We start from the raw sequence: 16697 nt of genomic DNA, 5'->3' as shown, positions 1-16697 counted from the left end.
TGGAATCAGTGATGCTGTTTGAAGAAGTGAAACTGGGAGTACTGTGGGATGTGGTCTTGGTTTTGGTGATTGAATTAGTGAAGCTGGGAGTACTGTGTGAGGTGGTCTCGTTAGTGGTGATTGAAGAAGTGAAGGGGGGAGTACTGTGTGAGGTGCTCTCTGTGCTGGTGATTGAAGAAGTGAAGCTGGGAGGACTGTAGGATATGCTTTTGGTGGTGGTGATTGAAAAAGTCAAGCTGGGAGTACTGTGGGATGTCATCTCGCTGGTGGTGATCAAAGAAGTGAAGGTGGGAGTACTCTGTGGGATTGTCTCGGTGGTGGTGATTGAAGACGTGAAGCCGGGAGTATGGGGTGAGGTGGTCTCGGTGGTGACAATCGAAGAAGTGAAACCAGGAGTACTGCGTGAGGTGGTCTCGGTGGTGGCGATTGAAGAAGTGAAGCCAGGAGTACTGCTTGAGGTTGTGTTGGAGGTGGCAATAGAAGAAGTGAAGCTGGGAGTACTGTGTGAGGTGGTCTCGGTGGTGGTGATTGAAGAAGCGAAGCCGGGAGTACTGTATGAGGTGGTCTCGGTGGTGGTGATCGAAAAAGTGAAGCTGGGAGTACTGTGTGAGGTGGTCTCGGTGGTGGCGATTGAAGAACTGAAGCCGGGAGTAGAGTGTGAGATGCTCTTGGTGGTGGCAATGGGAGAAGTCAAGATGGGAGTACTGTGTGAGGTGATCTCGGTGCTGGCGATTGCAGAAGTGAAGCTGGGAGTACTGTGTGAGGTGGTCTCGGTGCTGGTGATCGAAGAAGAGAAGCTGGGAGCACTGTGTGAGGTGGTCTCGGTGCTGGTGATCGAAGAAGTGAAGCTGGGAGCACTATATGAGGTGGTCTCAGTGATGGGGATTGAAGAAGTGAACCTGGGAGGAAGGTGTGAGGTGGTCTCGGTGGTGGTGATCGAAGAAGTGAAGCCTAGAATACTGTGTGACATGGTCTCAGTGGTGGTGATCGCGGAAGTCAAGCTGGGAGTACTGTGTGATATGGTCTCAGTGGTCGTGATTGAAGAAGGGAAGCTGGGAGTACTGTGTGAGGGTGTCTTGGTGGTGATGATTGAAGAAGTGTACCTGGGAGTACTACGTGAGATGATCTCAGTGGTGGTGATCGAAGAAGTGAAGCTGGGAGTACTGTGTGAGGTGGTCTCCGTGGTGGCGACAGAAGAAGTGAACATGGGAGTACTGTGTGAGGTGGTCTCGGTGGTGCTGATCAAAGAAGTGAAGCCGGCAGTACTGTGTGAGGTTGTCTCGGAGGTGGCAATAGAAGTAAAAACTGGAGTACTGTCTGAGGGGGTCTCAGTGGCGGCGATCGAAGAAGTGAAGCTGGGAGTACTGTGTGAGGTAGTCTCAGTGGTGGTGATTGAAGAAGTGAAGCTGGGAGTACTGCGGGATGCAGTCTTGGTGCTTGTGATCAAAGAAGTGAAGCTGGGCATAGTGTGTGATATGATCTCGGTGGCAGTGATCAAAGAATTCAAGCTGGGAGTACTGTGTGAGATGGTCTCAGTGCTGGTGATCGAAGAAATGAAGCTGGGAGTACTTTGTGAGGGGGTCTTGGTGGTCGTGATCAAATAATTGAAGCTGGGAGGACTGTGTGAGGTGGTCTTGGTGGTGGGCATTGAAGAAGTCAAGCTGGAAGTACTGTGTGAGGTGGTCTTTGTGGTAGTGATTGAAGAAGTGAAGCTGGGAGGACTGTGTAAGGTGGCCTTGGTGGTGGGGATCAAAGAAGTGAAACCTGGAGGACTGTGTGAGGTGGTCTCTATGGTGGCGATTGAAGAAGTGAAGCTGGGAGTACTGTGTGAGGTGATCTCTGTGGTGGTGATCAAAGAAGTGAAGCTGGGAGGACTGTGTGACCTGGTCTCAGTGGTGGTGACCACAGAAGTCAAGCTAGGAGTACTGTGTGATATGTTCTCGGTGGTGGTGATCGAAGAAGTGAAGCTGGGAGTAGCGTGTGAAGGTGTCTCGGTGGTGGCAATTGAAGAAGCATAGCTGGGAGTGCTGTGTGAGATGATCTCAGTGGTGGCGATTGATGTAGTGATGCTGGGAGTACTGTGTGATATGGAGACAGTGGTGGTGATTGAAGAAGTGAAGCTGGGAGTACTATGTGAGGTGGTTTTGGTTGAGGTGATCGAAGAAGTGAAGTCAGGAGTACTGTGTGATGTGGTCTCGGTGGTGGCCATTGAAGAAGTGAAGCCAGCAGTACTGTGTGAGGTTGTCTCGGAGGTGGTGATAGAAGAAGTGAAGACGGCAGTACTGTCTAAGGGGGTCTCCGTGGTGGTGATCAAAGAAGTGAAGCTGAGAGTACTGTGTGAGGTGGTCCCTGTGGTGGCAATCAAAGAACTGAAGCCAGGAGTATTGTGTGAGGTGGTCTCAGTGGTGGCGTTCGAAGAAGTGAAGCCGGAAGTACTGTGTGAGGTTGTCTTGGTGGTGGTGATTGAAGAACTTAAGCTGAGCGTACTCTGTGAGGTGGTCTTGGTGGTGGCGATGACAGAAGTCAAGCTGGGAGTACTGTGTGAGGAGGTCTTGGTGCTGGTGATTGCAGAAGTGAACCTGGCAGTATTGTGTGAGGTCCTCTCGGTGGTGGAGATAGAAGAAGTGAAGCTGGGAGGACTGTGTGAGGTGGTCTCGGTGGTGGTGATCGAAGAAGTGAAGCTGGAAGTACTCTGTGAGGTGGTCTCGGTGCTAGTGATTGAAGAAGTGAAGCTGGGAGGACTGTGGGAGGTGGTCTCAGTGGTGGTGGTCAAAGAAGTGAAACTGGGAGGACTGTGTGAAGTGGTCTCGGTGGTGGTGATCAAAGAAGTGAAGCTGGGAGTACTGTGTGAGGTGGTCTCAGTGCTGGTGATTGAAGAAGTGAAGCCTGGAATACTGTGTGACGTGGTCTCAGTGGTGGTGACCGCAGAAGTCAAGCTGGGGATACTGTATGATATGGAATCAGTGGTGGTGATCGAAGAAGTGAAGCTGGGAGTACTATGTGAGGGTGTCTTGATGGTGGCAATCGAAGAAGTGAAGCTGGGAATACTGTCTGAGGTGGTCTCAGAGATGGTGATTGAAGAGGTGAAGCTGGCAGTACTGTTGGACATGGACTCGGTGATGGTGATCAAAGAAGTGAAGCTGGGAGAACTCTGTGAGGTGGTCTTGGTGCTGGTGATTGAAGAAGTGAAGCTGGGAGTACTGTGTGAGGTGGTCTCAGTGGTGGCGATTGAAGAAGTGAAGCTAGGAGTACTGTCTGGGGGGGTTGCAGTAGTGGAGATTGAAGAAGTAAAGATCAGAGTACTGTGTGAGGTGGTCTCTGTGGTGGTGATCGAAGAAGTGAAGCAGGGAGTACTGTGTGAGGTGGTCTCAGTGGTGGTGATCAAAGAACATAAGCCGGGAGTACTGTGTGAGGTGGTCTCTGTGGTGGTAATCGGAGATGTCAAGCTGGGAGTACTGTGTGAGGTGGTCTCAGAGGTGGCATTCATAGGATTGAAGCCGGGAGTACTGTGTGAGGTGGTCTTGGTGTTGGCGATCGAAGAATTTAAGCTGAGGGTACTGTGCGAGGTGGTCTCGGTGGTGGCGATCGCAGAGATGAATCTGGGAGGACTGGTTGATGTGGTCTCAATGGTGACAATCGAAGAAGAGAATCCAGGAATACTGTGTGAGGGGCTCTCAGTGGTGGTGATTGAAGAAGTGAAGGTGGGAGGACGGTGTGAGGTGGTCTTGGTCCTGGTGATCGAAGAAGTGAAGCTGGGAGCACTGTGTAAGGTGGTCTTGGCGGTGGGGATTGAAGAAGTGAACCCGGGAGGAAGGTGTGAGGTGGTCTTGGTGGTGGTAATCAAAGAAGTGAAGCCTGGAATACTGTGTGAAATGGTCTCAGTGGCGGTGATCGCAGAAGTCAAGCTGGGAGTACTGTGTGATATGGTCTCAGTGGTTGTGATTGAAGAAGTCAAGCTGGGAGTACTATGTGATATGGTCTCAGTGGTTGTGATTGAAGAAGTGTAGCTGGGAGTACTATGTGAGATGATCTCAGTGGTGGCAATCGAAGAAGTGATGCTGGGAGTACTGTGTGAGGTGGTCTCAGTGGTGGTGATTGAAGAAGTGAAGCTGGTAGTACTGTGGGATGTGAACTCAGTGATGGTGATTAAAGAAGTGAAGCTGGGAGTACTGTGTGAGGTGGCCCCAGTTGTAGTAATCGAAGAAGTCAAGCTGGAAGTACTGTGGGCTGTGGTCTCAATGGTGGTGATCGAAGAAGGGAAGCTGGGAGTACTGTGGGATGCAGTATCAGTGCTGGCGATCAAAGAAGTGAAGCTGGGAGTAGTGCGTGATATGGTTTCAGTGGCAGTGATCAAAGAATTCAAGCTGGGAGTGCTGTGTGAGGTGGTCTCGGGGCTGGTGATTGATGAAGTGAAGCTGGGAGTACTGTGTGAGGTGGTCCTTATGGTGGCAATCGCAGAAGTGAAGCTTGAAGGACTGTGTGAGGTGGACTTGGTGGTGGTGATCAAAGAAGTTAAGCTGGGAGTACTGTGTGAGGGGGTCTCGGTGGTCGTGATCGAAGAAGTGCTGGGAGGACTGTGTGAGATGGTCTCGTTGGTGGTGATTGAAGAAGTCAAGCTGGAAGTACTGTGTGAGGTGGTCTCGGTGGCAGTGATTGAAGAAATGAAGCTGGGAGAACTGTGTGAGGTGGTCTCGGTGGTGGTGATCGAAGAAGTGAACCCTGGAATACTGTTTGACGTGGTCTCAGTGGTGGTGTTCGCAGGAGTCAAGCTGGGAGTACTATGTGATAGTGTCTCGGTGGTAGTGATCGAAGAAGTGAAGCTGGGAGTACTGTGTGAGATGATCTCGGTGGTGGCAATTGAAGAAGTGAAGCTGGGCGTACTGTGTGAGGCGATCTCAGTGGTGGTGATTGAAGAAGTGAATCTGGCAGTACTGTGGGATGTGGACTCGGTGATGGTGATCAAAGAAGTGAAGCTGGGAGAACGCTGTGAGGTGGTCTCGGTGGTGATGATCGAAGAAGTGAAGCTGGGAGAACTGTGTGAGGTGGTCTCGGTGGTGGTGATCGAAGAAGTAAAGCTAGAAGTACTGTGTGACATGGTCTCGGTGGTGGCAATTGAAGAAGTGTAGCCGGGAGTACTGTGTGAGCTTGTCTCGGATGTGGCGATAGAAGGAGTGAAGACGGGAGTACTGTCTGAGCGGGTCTTGGTGGTGGTGATTGAAGAAGTGAACCTGGGAGGACTGTGTGAGGTGGTCTCCGTGGTGGTGATCAAAGAACTGAAGCTGGGAATATTATGTGAGGTGGTCTCTGTGGTGGTAATCAAAGAAGGGAAGCCTGGAATACTGTGTGAGGTGGTCTGAGTAGTGGTATTCACAGAAGTCAAGGTGGGAGTACTGTGTGATATGGTCTCAGTGGTCGTGATCAAAGAAGGTAAGCTAGGAGTACTCTGTGAGGGTGTCTTGGTGGTGGCCATCGAAGAAATGTAGCTGGGAGTACTATGTGAGATGATCTCAGTGGTGGCGATCGAAGAAGTGAAGCTGGGGGTACTGTGTGAGGTGATCTCAGTGGTGGTGATTGAAGAAGGGAAACTGGTAGTACTGTGGGATGTGGACTCCGTGATGGTGATTAAAGAAATGAAGCTGGGAGTACTGTGTGAGGTGGTCTCGCTTGTAGTGATTGAAGAACTCAAGCTAGGAGTACAGTGCGATGTGGTCTCGATGGTGGTGATCGAAGAAGTGAGGCTGGGATTACTGTGTGATATGGTCTCAGTGGTGGTGATAAAAGAACTGAAGCTGGGAGTACTGTGTGAGGTGGTCTTGGTACTGGCAATCGCCAAAGTGAACCTGGGGGTACTGTGTAAGGTGGTCTTGGTGGTGGAGATCGCAAAGGTGAATCTGGGAGGACTGGTTGAGGTGGTCTTGAAAGTGGCAATTGAAGAAGAGAAGCCGGGAGTACTGTGTGAAGGGATCTCAGTGGTGGTGCTTGAAGAAGTGAAGCTGGGAGAACTGTGTGAGGTGGTCTCAGTGGTGGCGATCAAAGAAGTGAAGCCAGGAGTACTATGTGAGGTCGTCTTGGTGCTGGTGATTGAAGCAGTGAAGCTGGGAGGACTGTGTGAGGTGGTCTTGGTGGTGGTGATCAAAGAAGTGAACCTGGGAGGAAGGTGTGAGGTAGCCTCAGCAGTGGTGATCAAAGAAGTGAAGCCTGGAATACTATGTGAAATGGCCTCAGTGGTGGTGATCGCAGAACTCAAGCTGGGAGTACGGTGTGATATGGACTGAGTGGTCGTGATTGAAGAAGGGAAGCTGGGAGTACTGTGTGAGGGTGTCTCGGAGGTGGCAATCGAAGAAGTGTAGCTGGGAGTACTACGTACGACGATCTCAGTGGTGGCGATCAAAGAAGTGAAGCTCAGCATACTGTGTGAGGTGGTCTCAGTGGTGGTGATTGAAGAAGTGAGGCTGGTACTAAGGTGGGATGTGGACTCGGTGATGGTGGTTAAATAAGTGAAGCTGGGAGGACTGTGTGAGGTGGTCTCGGTTGTAGTGATCAAAGAAGTCAAGCTGGGAGTACTGTTGGATGTGGCCTCGATGGTGGTGATCAAAGAAGTGAAGCTGGGAGTACTGTGTGAGGTGGTCTCTGTGGTGATCATCGAAGAAGTAAAGATGGGAGGACTGTGTGAGGTGGACTCTGTGGTGGCGATCAAAGAAGTGAAGCTGGGAGTACTGTGTGAGGTGGTCTCTGTGGTGGTGATCGAAGAAGTAAAGATGGGAGGACTGTGTGAGGTGGACTCTGTGGTGGCGATCAAAGAAGTGAAGCTGGGAGGACTGTGTGAGGGGGTTTCGGTGGTAGTGATTGAAGAAGTGAAGCTGGGAGGACTGTGTGAGGTGGTCTCAGTGGGGGAGATTGAAAAAGTGAACCCTGGAGGACTGTGTGAGGTGGTCTCGGTGGTGGTGATCGAAGAAGTGAAGCTGGGAGTACTGTGTGAGGTGGTCTCTGTGGTGGTGATCGAAGAAGTAAAGATGGGAGGACTGCGTGACCTGGTCTCAGTGGTGATGATGGCAGAACTCAAGGTGGGATTACTGTGGGATGTGCTCTTGGCAGTGGTGATCGAAGAAGTGAAGCTGGGAACAGTGTGTGAGGGTGTCTCACTGGTGGCGATTGAAGAAGTGTAGCTGGGAGTGCTGTGGGATGTCGACCCAGTGACGGTGATCAAAGAAGTGAAGCTGGGAGCACTCTGTGAGGTTGTCGCCATGGTGGTGATTGAAGAAGTGAAGCTGGGAGTACTGTGTGAGGTGGTCTCTGTGGTGGTGATCACAGAAGTGAAGATGGGAGGACTGTGTGACCTGGTCTCAGTGGTGGTGATGGCAGAAGTCAAGCTGGGATTACTGTGGGATGTGCTGTTGGTGGTGGTGATCAAAGAAGTGAAGCTGGGAACAGTGTGTGAGGGTGTCTCACTGGTGGCGATCGAAAACGTGTAGCTGGGAGTGCTGTGGGATGTCCTCTCGGCGGTGGTGACTGAAGAAGTGATGCTGGGAGTACTGTGTGAGGTGGTCTCAGTGGTGGTGATTGAAGAAGTGAAGCTGGCAATACTTTGGGATGTGGACCCAGTGATGGTGATCAAAGAAGTGAAGCTGGGAGAACTCCGTGAGGTTGTCTCCATGGTGGTGATTGAAGAAGTGAAGCTGGGAGTACTGTGTGAGGTGATCTCGGTGGTGGCGATGGAAGAAGTGAAGCCAGGAGTATTGTGTGATGTGGTCTCAGTAGTGGCAATCAAAGAAGTGAAGCTGGCAGTACTGTGTGAGGTTGTCTTGGTGGTGTCGACTGAAGAACTTAAGCCGAGGGTACTGTGTGAGCTGGTCCCGGTGGTCGTGATCAGAGAAGTCAAACTGGGAGTACTCTGTGAAGTGATCTTGGTGCTGGCAATCGCAGAAGTGAACCTGGGAGTACCGTGTGAGGTGGTCTTGGTGGTGGCGATTGCAGAGGTGAATTTGGGAGGACTCATTGAGGTGGTCTTGGAGGTGGCAATCGAAGAAGAGAAGCCAGGACGACTACGTGAAAGGGTCTCAGTGGTGATGCTTGAGGAAGTGAAGCTGAGAGGGCTGTGTGAGGTGGTCTCGGTGCTGGTGAGCGAAGCAGTGAAGCTGGGAGGACTGTGTGAGGTAGTCTCGGTGGTGGTGATCAAAGAAGTGAACCTGGGAGGAAAGGGTGAGGTAGTCTCGCTGGTGGTGATCGAAGAAGCGAAGCCTGGAATACTGTGTGACATGGTCTCAGTGGTGGTGATCGCAGAATTCAAGCTGGGAGTACTGTGTGATATGGTCTCAGTGGTCGTGATTGAAAAAGGGAAGCTGGGAGTACTGTGTGAGGGTGTCTCAGTGGTGGCGATTGAAGAGGTGTAGCTGGGAGTACTACGTGAGACGATCTCAGTGGTGGCAATCAAAGAAGTGAAGCTGGGTGTACTGTGTGAGGTGGTCTCAGTGGTGGTGATTGAAGAAGGGAAACTGGTAGTACTGTGGGATGTGGATTCAGTGATGGTGATTAAAGAAGTGAAGCTGGGAGTACTGTGTGAGATGGTCCCGCTTGTAGTGATCGAAGAAGTCAAGCTAGGAGTACAGTGCGATGTGGTCTCAATGGTAGTGATCAAAGAAGTGAGGCTGGGAGTACTGTGTGACATGGTCTCGGTGGCAGTGATAAAAGAACTGAAGCTGGGAGTACTGTGTGAGGTGGTCTTGGTGCTGGCAATCGCCAAAGTGAACCTGGGAGTACTGTGTAAGGTGGTCTTGGTGGTGGCGATCGCAAAGGTGAATCTGGGAGGACTGGTTGAGGTGGTCTTGGAGGTGGCAATTGAAGAAGAGAAGCCGGGAGTACTGTGTGAATGGGTCTCAATGGTGGTGCTTGAAGAAGTGAAGCTGGGAGGACTGTGTGAGGTGGTCTCGGTGGTGGCGATCGAAGAAGTGAAGCTGGAAGTACTGTGTGAGGTGGTCTTGGTGCTGGTGATCAAAGCAGTGAAGCTGAGAGGACTGTGTGAGGTGGTCTTGGTGGTGGTGATCAAAGAAGTGAACCTGGGAGGAAGGTGTGAGGTAGTCTCAGTGGTGGTGATCAAAGAAGTGAAGACTGGAATACTGTGTGACATGGCCTCAGTGGTGGTGATCGCAGAAGTTAAGCTGGGAGTACTGTGTGATGCAGACTGAGTGGTCGTGATTGAAGAAGGGAAGCTGGGAGTACTGTGTGAGGGTGTCTCGGTGGTGGTGATCAAAGAAGTGTAGCTGGGAGTACTAGGTGAGATGATAGAAGGAGTGAAGCCTGGAATACTGTGTGATATGGTCTCAGTGGTGGTGATTGCAGAAGTCAAGCTGGGAGTACTGTGTGATATGGACAGAGTGGTCGTGATTGAAGAAGGGAAGCTGGGAGTATTGTGTGAGGGTGCCTCAGTGGTGGCGATTAAAGAAGTGTAGCTAGGAGTACTACGTGAGATGATCTCAGTGGTGGCAATCGAAGAATTGAAGCTCGGCATACTGTGTGAGGTGGTCTCAGTGGTGGTGATTGAAGAAGTGAAGCTGGTAGTACTGTGGGATGTGGACTCGGTGATAGTGGTTAAATAAGTGAAGCTGGGAGAACTCTGTGAGGTTGTCTCCGTGGTGGTGATGGAAGAAGTGAAGCTGGGAGTACTGTGTGAGGTGATCTCGGTGGTGGAGATCGAAAAAGTGAAGCCTGGAGGACTGAGGGAGGTGGTCTCGGTGGTGGTCATCAACGAAGTGAAGCTGGGAGTACTGTGTGAGGTGGTCTCTATGGTGGTGATCGAAGAAGTGAAGATGGGAGGACTGTGTGACGTGGTCTCAGTGGTGGTGATAGCAGAAGTCAAGCTGGGATTACTGTGGGATGTGCTGTCGGTGGTCGTGATCGAAGAAGTGAAGCTGAGAACAGTGTGTGAGGGTGTCTCACTGGTGGCAATCAAAGAAGTGTAGCTGGGAGTGCTGTGGGATGTCCTCTCGGTGGTGGTGATTGAAGAAGTGATGCTGGGAGTACTGTGGGATGTCGACCCAGTGATGGTGATCAAAGAAGTGAAGCTGGGAGCACTCTGTGAGGTTGTCGCCATGGTGGTGATTGAAGAAGTGAAGCTGGGAGTACTGTGTGAGGTGATCTCGGTGGTGGCAATTGAAGAAGTGAATCCAGGAGTATTCTGTGACATGGTCTCAGTGGTGGCAATCGAAGAAGTGAAGCTGGCAGTACTGTGTGAGGTTGTATCGGTGGTGGCGATCGAAGAACTTAAGCCGAGGGTACTGTGTGAGCTGGTCCCGGTGGTGGTGATCAGAGAAGTCAAACTGGGAGTGCTGTGTGAGGTGGTCTTGGTGCTGGCAATCACAGAAGTGAACCTGGGAGTACTGTATGAAGTGGTCTTGGTGGTGCCAATCACAAAGGTGTATCTGAGAGGACCGGTTGAGGTGGTCTTGGAGGTGGCAATTGAAGAAGAGAAGCCAGGAGTACTGTGTGAAGGGGTCTCAGTGGTGGTGCTTGAAGAAGTGAAGCTGGGAGGACTGTGTGAGGTGGTCTCAGTTCTGGTGATCAAAGAAGTGACGCTGGGAGGACTGTGTGAGGTGGTCTTGGTGGTGGTGATCAAAGAAGTGAACCTGGGAGGAAGGTGTGAGGTAGTCTCGGTGGTGGTGATTGAAGAAATGAAGCCTGGAATACTGTGTGACATGGTCTCAGTGGTGGTGATTGCAAAAGTGAAGCTGGGAGTCCTGTGTGATGTGGTCTCAGTGTTCGTGATTGAAGAAGGGAAGCTGGGAGTACTGTGTGAGATGATCTCAGTGGTGGCGATCGAAGAAGTGAAGCTGGGCATACTGTGTGAGGTGTTGTCAGTGGTGGTGATTGAAGAAGTGAAGCTGGTAGTACTGTGGAATGTGGACTCGGTGGTGATGATTAAAGAAGTGAAGCTGGGAGTACTGTGTGAGGTGGTCCTGGTTGTAGTGATCGAATAAGTCAAGCTGGGAGTACTATGAGATGTGGTCTCGATGGTGGTGATCGAGGAAGTGAAGCTGGGAGTACTGTGTGATGTGGTCTCGGTGCTGGTGATCGAAAAAGTGAAGCTGGGAGTACTGCGTGAGGTGCTCTCGGTGTTTGTGATTGAAGAAGTGAAAATGGGAGTACTGCGTGAGGTGATCCCTGTGGTGGCAATCGCAGAAGTGAAGCTCGGAGGATTCTGTGAGGTAGACTTGGTGGTGGTGATCAGAGAAGTTAAGCTGGGAGTACTGTGGGATGTGGTCTCGGTGGCGGTCATCAAAGAACTGAAGCTGGGAGTACTGTGTGAGATGGTCTCGGTGCTGGTGATCGATGAAGTGAAGCTGGGAGTACTGTGTGAGGTGCTCTTGGTGGTGGCGATCAAAGAAGTGAAAATGGGAGTACTGCATGAGGTGATCCCTGTGGTGGCGATCGCAGAAGTGAAGGTCGGAGGATTCTTTGAGGTAGACTTAATGGTGGTGATCAAAGAAGTTAAGCTGGGAGTACTGTGGGATGTGGTCACGGTGGCGGTCATCAAAGAACTGAAGCTGGGAGTACTCTGTGAGATGGTCTCAGTGCTGGTGATCAATGAAGTGAAGCTGGGAGTACTATGTGAGGTGCTCTTGGTGGTGGCGATCGAAGAAGTGAAAATGGGAGTACTGTGTGGGGTGATCCCTGTGGTGGCAATCGCAGAAGTGAAGCCCAGAGGACTTTGTGAAGTGGACTTGGTGGTGGTGATCAAAGAAATGAAGCTGGGATTACTGTGTGAGTGGGTATCAATGATAGTGATTGAAGAAGTGAAGCTAGGAGGACTGTGTGAGATGGTCTCAGTGGTGGGGATCAAAAAAGTGAAGCCTGGAGGATTGTGCGAGGTGGTCTCGGTGGTGGTGATGGAAGAAGTGAAGATGGGGGTACTGTGTAAGGTGGTCTTTGTGGTGGCAATCACAGAAGTGAAGCCTGGAAGACTGTGTGAGGTGGACTCAGTGGTGGTGATGAAAGAAGTGAAGCTGGGATTACTGTGTGAGGGGGTTTCCGTGGTAGTGATTAAAGAAGTGAAGCTGGGAGGACTGTGTGAGGTGATCTCGGTGGTGGCGATCGAAAAAGTGAAGCCTGGAAGACTGCGTGTGGTGGTCTCAGTGGTGGTGATCGCAGAAGTGAAGCTGGGAGTACTGTGTGAGGTGGTCTCTGTGGTGGTGATTGAAGAAGTGAAGATGGGAGGACTGTGTGACCTGGTCTCAGTGGTGGTGATGGCAGAAGTCAAGCTGGGATTACTGTGGGATGTGCTCTCGGTGGTGGTGATCGTAGAAGTGAAGCTGGGAGTAATGTGTGAGGGTGTCTCAGTGGTGGCAATAGAAGAAGTGTAGCTGGAAGTACTGCGTGAAATGATCTCGGTGGTGGTGATCGAAGAAGTGATGCTGGCAGTACTGTGTGAGGTGGTCTCAGTGGTGGTGATTGAAGAAGTGAAGCTGGCAGTACTTTGGGATGTGGACCCAGTGATGGTGATCAAAGAAGTGAAGCTCGGAGAACTCCGTGAGGTTGTCTCCATGGTGGTGATTGAAGAAGTGAAGCTGGGAGTGCTGTGTGAGGTGATCTCGGTGGTGGCGATCGAGGAAGTGAAGCTGGGGGTACTGTGTGAGGTGATCTCAGTGGTGGTGATTGAAGAAGGGAAACTGGTAGTACTGTGGGATGTGGACTCCGTGATGGTGATTAAAGAAGTGAAGCTGGGAGTACTATGTGAGGTGGTCTCGCTTGTAGTGATTGAAGAACTCAAGCTAGGAGTACAGTGCGATGTGGTCTCGATGGTGGTGATCGAAGAAGTGAGGCTGGGAGTACTGTGTGATATGGTCTCAGTGGTGGTGATAAAAGAACTGAAGCTGGGAGTACTGTGTGAGGTGGTCTTGGTACTGGCAATCGCCAAAGTGAACCTGGGGGTACTGTGTAAGGTGGTCTTGGTGGTGGAGATCGCAAAGGTGAATCTGGGAGGACTGGTTGAGGTGGTCTTGAAAGTGGCAATTGAAGAAGAGAAGCCGGGAGTACTGTGTGAAGGGATCTCAGTGGTGGTGCTTGAAGAAGTGAAGCTGGGAGAACTGTGTGAGGTGGTCTCAGTGGTGGCGATCAAAGAAGTGAAGCCAGGAGTACTATGTGAGGTCGTCTTGGTGCTGGTGATTGAAGCAGTGAAGCTGGGAGGACTGTGTGAGGTGGTCTTGGTGGTGGTGATCAAAGAAGTGAACCTGGGAGGAAGGTGTGAGGTAGCCTCAGCAGTGGTGATCAAAGAAGTGAAGCCTGGAATACTATGTGAAATGGCCTCAGTGGTGGTGATCGCAGAACTCAAGCTGGGAGTACTGTGTGATATGGACTGAGTGGTCGTGATTGAAGAAGGGAAGCTGGGAGTACTGTGTGAGGGTGTCTCCGAGGTGGCAATCGAAGAAGTGTAGCTGGGAGTACTATGTAAGACGATCTCAGTGGTGGCGATCAAAGAAGTGAAGCTCAGCATACTGTGTGAGGTGGTCTCAGTGGTGGTGATTGAAGAAGTGAGGCTGGTACTAAGGTGGGATGTGGACTCGGTGATGGTGGTTAAATAAGTGAAGCTGGGAGGACTGTGTGAGGTGGTCTCGGTTGTAGTGATCAAAGAAGTCAAGCTGGGAGTACTGTTGGATGTGGCCTCGATGGTGGTGATCAAAGAAGTGAAGCTGGGAGTACTGTGTGAGGTGGTCTCTGTGGTGGTGATCGAAGAAGTAAAGATGGGAGGACTGTGTGAGGTGGACTCTGTGGTGGCGATCAAAGAAGTGAAGCTGGGAGGACTGTGTGAGGTGGTCTCTGTGGTGGTGATCGAAGAAGTAAAGATGGGAGGACTGCGTGACCTGGTCTCAGTGGTGATGATGGCAGAACTCAAGCTGGGATTACTGTGGGATGTGCTCTTGGCAGTGGTGATCGAAGAAGTGAAGCTGGGAACAGTGTGTGAGGGTGTCTCACTGGTGGCGATCGAAGAAGTGTAGCTGGGAGTGCTGTGGGATGTCCTCTCGGTGGTGGTGATTGAAGAAGCGATGCTGGGAGTACTGTGTGAGGTGGTCTCAGTGGTGGTGATTGAAGAAGTTAAGCTGGCAGAACTGTGGGATGTGGACCCAGTGATGGTGATCAAAGAAATGAAGCTGGGAGAACTCTGTGAGGTTGTCTCCATGGTGGTGATTGAAGAAGTGAAGCTGGGAATACTGTCTGAGGTGATCTCGGTGGTGGCGATTGAAGAAGTGAATCCGGGAGTATTGTGTGATGTGGTCTCAGTGGTGGCAATCGAAGAACTGAAGCTGGCAGTACTGTGTGAGGTTGTCTCGGTGGTGGCGATCGAAGAACTTAAGCCGAGGGTACTGTGTGAGCTGGTCCCAGTGGTGGTGATCAGAGAATTCAAACTGGGAGTACTGTGTGAGGTGGTCTTGGTGCTGGCAATCACAGAAGTAAACCTGGGAGTACTGTGTGAGGTGGTCTTGGTGGTGGCGATCACAAAGGTGAATCTGGGAGGACTGGTTGAGATGGTCTTGGAGGTGGCAATCGAAGAAGAGAAGCCAGGAGTACTGTGTGAAGGGGTCTCAGTGGTGGTGCCTGAAGAAGTGAAGCTGGGAGGACTGTGTGAGGTGGTCTCGGTGCTGGTGATCCAAGAAGTGAAGCTGGGAGGACTGTGTGAGGTGGTCTCGGTGATGGTGATCCAAGAAGTGAAGATGGGAGGACAGTGTGACCTGGTTTCAGTGGTGGTGATGTCAGAAGTCAAGCTGGGATTACTGTGGGATGTGCTTTCGGTGGTGGTGATCGAAGAAGTGAAGGTGGGAACAGTGCATGAGGGTGCCTCACTGGTGGCTATCAAAGAAGTGTAGCTGGGAGTGCTGTGGGATGTCTTCTCGGTGGTGGTGATTGAAGAAGTGATGCTGGGAGTACTGTGTGAGGTGGTCTCAGTGGTGGTGATTGAGGAAGTGAAGCTGGCAGTACTGTGGGATGTGGACCCAGTGATGGTGATCAAAGAAGTGAAGCTGGGAGAATTCTGTGAGGTTGTCTCAGTGGTGGTGATTGAAGAAGTGAAGCTGGGAGTACTGTGTGAGGTGATCTCGGTGGTGGCGATTGAAGAAGTGAAAATGGGAGTACTGCGTGAGGTGATCGCTCTGGTGGTGATCGCAGAAGTGAAGCTTGAAGGATTTTGTGGGGTGGACTTGGTGGTGGTGATCAAAGAAGTTAAGCTGGGAGTACTGTGGGATGTGGTCTTGGTGGCAGTGATCAAGGAACTGAAGCTGGGAGTACTGTGTGAGATGGTCTCTGTGCTGCTGATCGATGAAGTGAAGCTGGGAGTACCGCGTGAGGTGCTCTTGGTGGTGGTGATCAAAGAAGTGACAATGAGAGTACTGTGTGAGGTGATCCCTGTGGTGGCAATCACAGAAGTGAAACTTGGAGGACTGTGTGAGGTGGACTCAGTGGTGGTGATCAAAGTGAAGCTGGGATTACTGTGTGAGGGGGTCTCGCTGGTAGTGATCAAAGAAGTGAAGCTGGGAGGACTGTGTGAGGTGGTCTCCGCAGTGGCAATCGAAGAAGTGAAGCTGGGAGTACTGTGTGAGGTGGTCTCTGTGGTGGTGATCGAAGAAGTAAAGATGGGAGGACTGTGTGACCTGGTCTCAGTGGTGACGATGGCAGAAGTCAAGCTGGGATTACTGTGGGATGTGCTCTTGGTGGTGGTGATCGAAGAAGTGAAGCTGGGAGTACTGTGTGAGGTGATCTCGGTGGTGGCGATCGAAGAAGTGAAGCCGGGAGTATTCTGTGATGTGGTCTCAGTGGTGGCCATCGAAGAAGTGAAGCTGGCACGACTGTGTGAGGTTGTCTTGGTGGTGGTGACCGAAGAACTTAAGCTGAGGGTACTGTGTGAGCTGGTCCCGGTGGTGGTGATCAGAGAATTCAAACTGGGAGTACTGTGTGAGGTGGTCTTGGTGCTGGCAATCACAGAAGTAAACCTGGGAGTACTGTGTGAGGTGGTCTTGGTTGTGGCAATCGCAAAGGTGAATCTGGGAGGACTGGTTGAGGTGGTCTTGGAGGTGGCAATTGAAGAAGAGAAGCCAGGAGTACTGTGTGAAGGGGTCTCAGTGGTGGTGCTTGAAGAAGTGAAGCTAGGAGGACTGTGTGAGGTGGTCTCGGTGCTGTTGATCAAAGAAGTGAAGCTGGGAGGACTGTGTGAGGTGGTCTCGGTGGTGGTGATCAAAGAAGTGAACCTGGGAGAAAGGTGTGAGGTAGTCTTGGTGGTGGTGATTGAGGAAATGAAGCCTGGAATACTGTGTGACATGGTCTCAGTGGTGGTGATTGCAGAAGTCAAGCTGGGAGTCCTGTGTGATATGGTCTCAGTGTTCGTGATTGAAGAAGGGAAGCTGGGAGAACTGTGTGAGGGTGTCTCAGTGGTAGTGATGGAAGAAGTGTAGCTGGGAGTACTGTGTGAGATGATCTCAGTGGTGGCGATTGAAGAAGTGAAGCTCGGCATACTGTGTGAGGTGTTGCCAGTGGTGGTGATTGAAGAAGTGAAGCTGGCAGTATTGTGGGATGTGGACTCTGTGATGGTGATTAAAGAAGTGAAGCTGGGAGTACTGTGTGAGTTGTTCCTGGTTGTAGTGATCGAATAAGTCAAGCTGGGAGTACTGTGGGATGTGGTCTCGATGGTGGTGATCAAGGAAGTGAAGCTGGGAGTACTG

The 16697-nt window shown here is 51.3% G+C and overlaps 4 protein-coding genes across 4 annotated transcripts; all 4 read right to left on the bottom strand.

The window, feature by feature from the left end:
• Nucleotides 1–110: 110 nt before the first annotated feature.
• On the bottom strand, nt 111–1673 carry LOC134810626 (mucin-3B-like). The gene is made up of 2 exons (XM_063815941.1): nt 757–1673; nt 111–667 (listed from the first exon to the last, which is right to left on the bottom strand). Exons 1-2 carry the CDS (start codon nt 1646–1648, stop codon nt 111–113), a joined length of 1449 nt encoding a protein of 482 aa, XP_063672011.1. The 5' UTR covers nt 1649–1673.
• A 498-nt stretch (nt 1674–2171) lies between these two features.
• On the bottom strand, nt 2172–3932 carry LOC134810625 (mucin-3B-like). The gene is made up of 2 exons (XM_063815940.1): nt 2580–3932; nt 2172–2349 (listed from the first exon to the last, which is right to left on the bottom strand). The coding sequence occupies exons 1-2, from the start codon at nt 3485–3487 to the stop codon at nt 2172–2174; spliced, it is 1086 nt and encodes a 361-aa protein (XP_063672010.1). The 5' UTR covers nt 3488–3932.
• A 2863-nt stretch (nt 3933–6795) lies between these two features.
• Nucleotides 6796–7996, bottom strand: LOC129144499 (mucin-3B-like). Its single transcript, XM_054687275.1, has 2 exons — nt 7144–7996; nt 6796–6818 (listed from the first exon to the last, which is right to left on the bottom strand). Exons 1-2 carry the CDS (start codon nt 7994–7996, stop codon nt 6796–6798), a joined length of 876 nt encoding a protein of 291 aa, XP_054543250.1.
• A 2188-nt stretch (nt 7997–10184) lies between these two features.
• LOC129144498 (mucin-3B-like) lies at nt 10185–14890 on the bottom strand (the record flags this gene model as incomplete). Its single annotated transcript, XM_063815939.1, has 2 exons — nt 10185–10387; nt 10477–14890. Coding segments are annotated over 2 exons (4617 nt in total), but the record flags the coding sequence as incomplete, so codon positions are not given.
• Nucleotides 14891–16697: the final 1807 nt, after the last annotated feature.

Source organism: Pan troglodytes, chromosome 6, assembly GCF_028858775.2.
Source record: "Pan troglodytes isolate AG18354 chromosome 6, NHGRI_mPanTro3-v2.0_pri, whole genome shotgun sequence".
In the NCBI taxonomy this organism is placed as follows: domain Eukaryota; kingdom Metazoa; phylum Chordata; class Mammalia; order Primates; family Hominidae; genus Pan; species Pan troglodytes.
The sequence above is the reverse complement of the archived record's forward strand: the minus strand, read 5'-3'. Positions and strand labels throughout refer to the sequence as shown.

Coding starts and splice junctions, on each gene's coding strand:
- LOC134810625 (XM_063815940.1), bottom strand. CDS start 3,487: ATGAATGCCACCTCTGAGACCACCTCACACAGTACTCCCAGCTTGACA. Junction 2,350..2,579: donor ACCTCACACAATACTGCCAG/GTTCACTTCTGC, acceptor TTGCCACCACAG/GGACCACCTCACACAGTACT.
- LOC134810626 (XM_063815941.1), bottom strand. CDS start 1,648: ATGCCCACCACCAAGACCACCTCACACAGTCCTCCCAGCTTCAATTAT. Junction 668..756: donor CACCGAGACCACCTCACACA/GTACTCCCAGCT, acceptor GCCACCACCAAG/AGCATCTCACACTCTACTCC.
- LOC129144499 (XM_054687275.1), bottom strand. CDS start 7,996: ATGAGTCCTCCCAAATTCACCTCTGCAATCGCCACCACCAAGACCACC. Junction 6,819..7,143: donor CACTTCTTCAATCGCCACCA/GTGAGACACCCT, acceptor CCCCTCACACAG/TCCTCCCAGCTTCACTTCTT.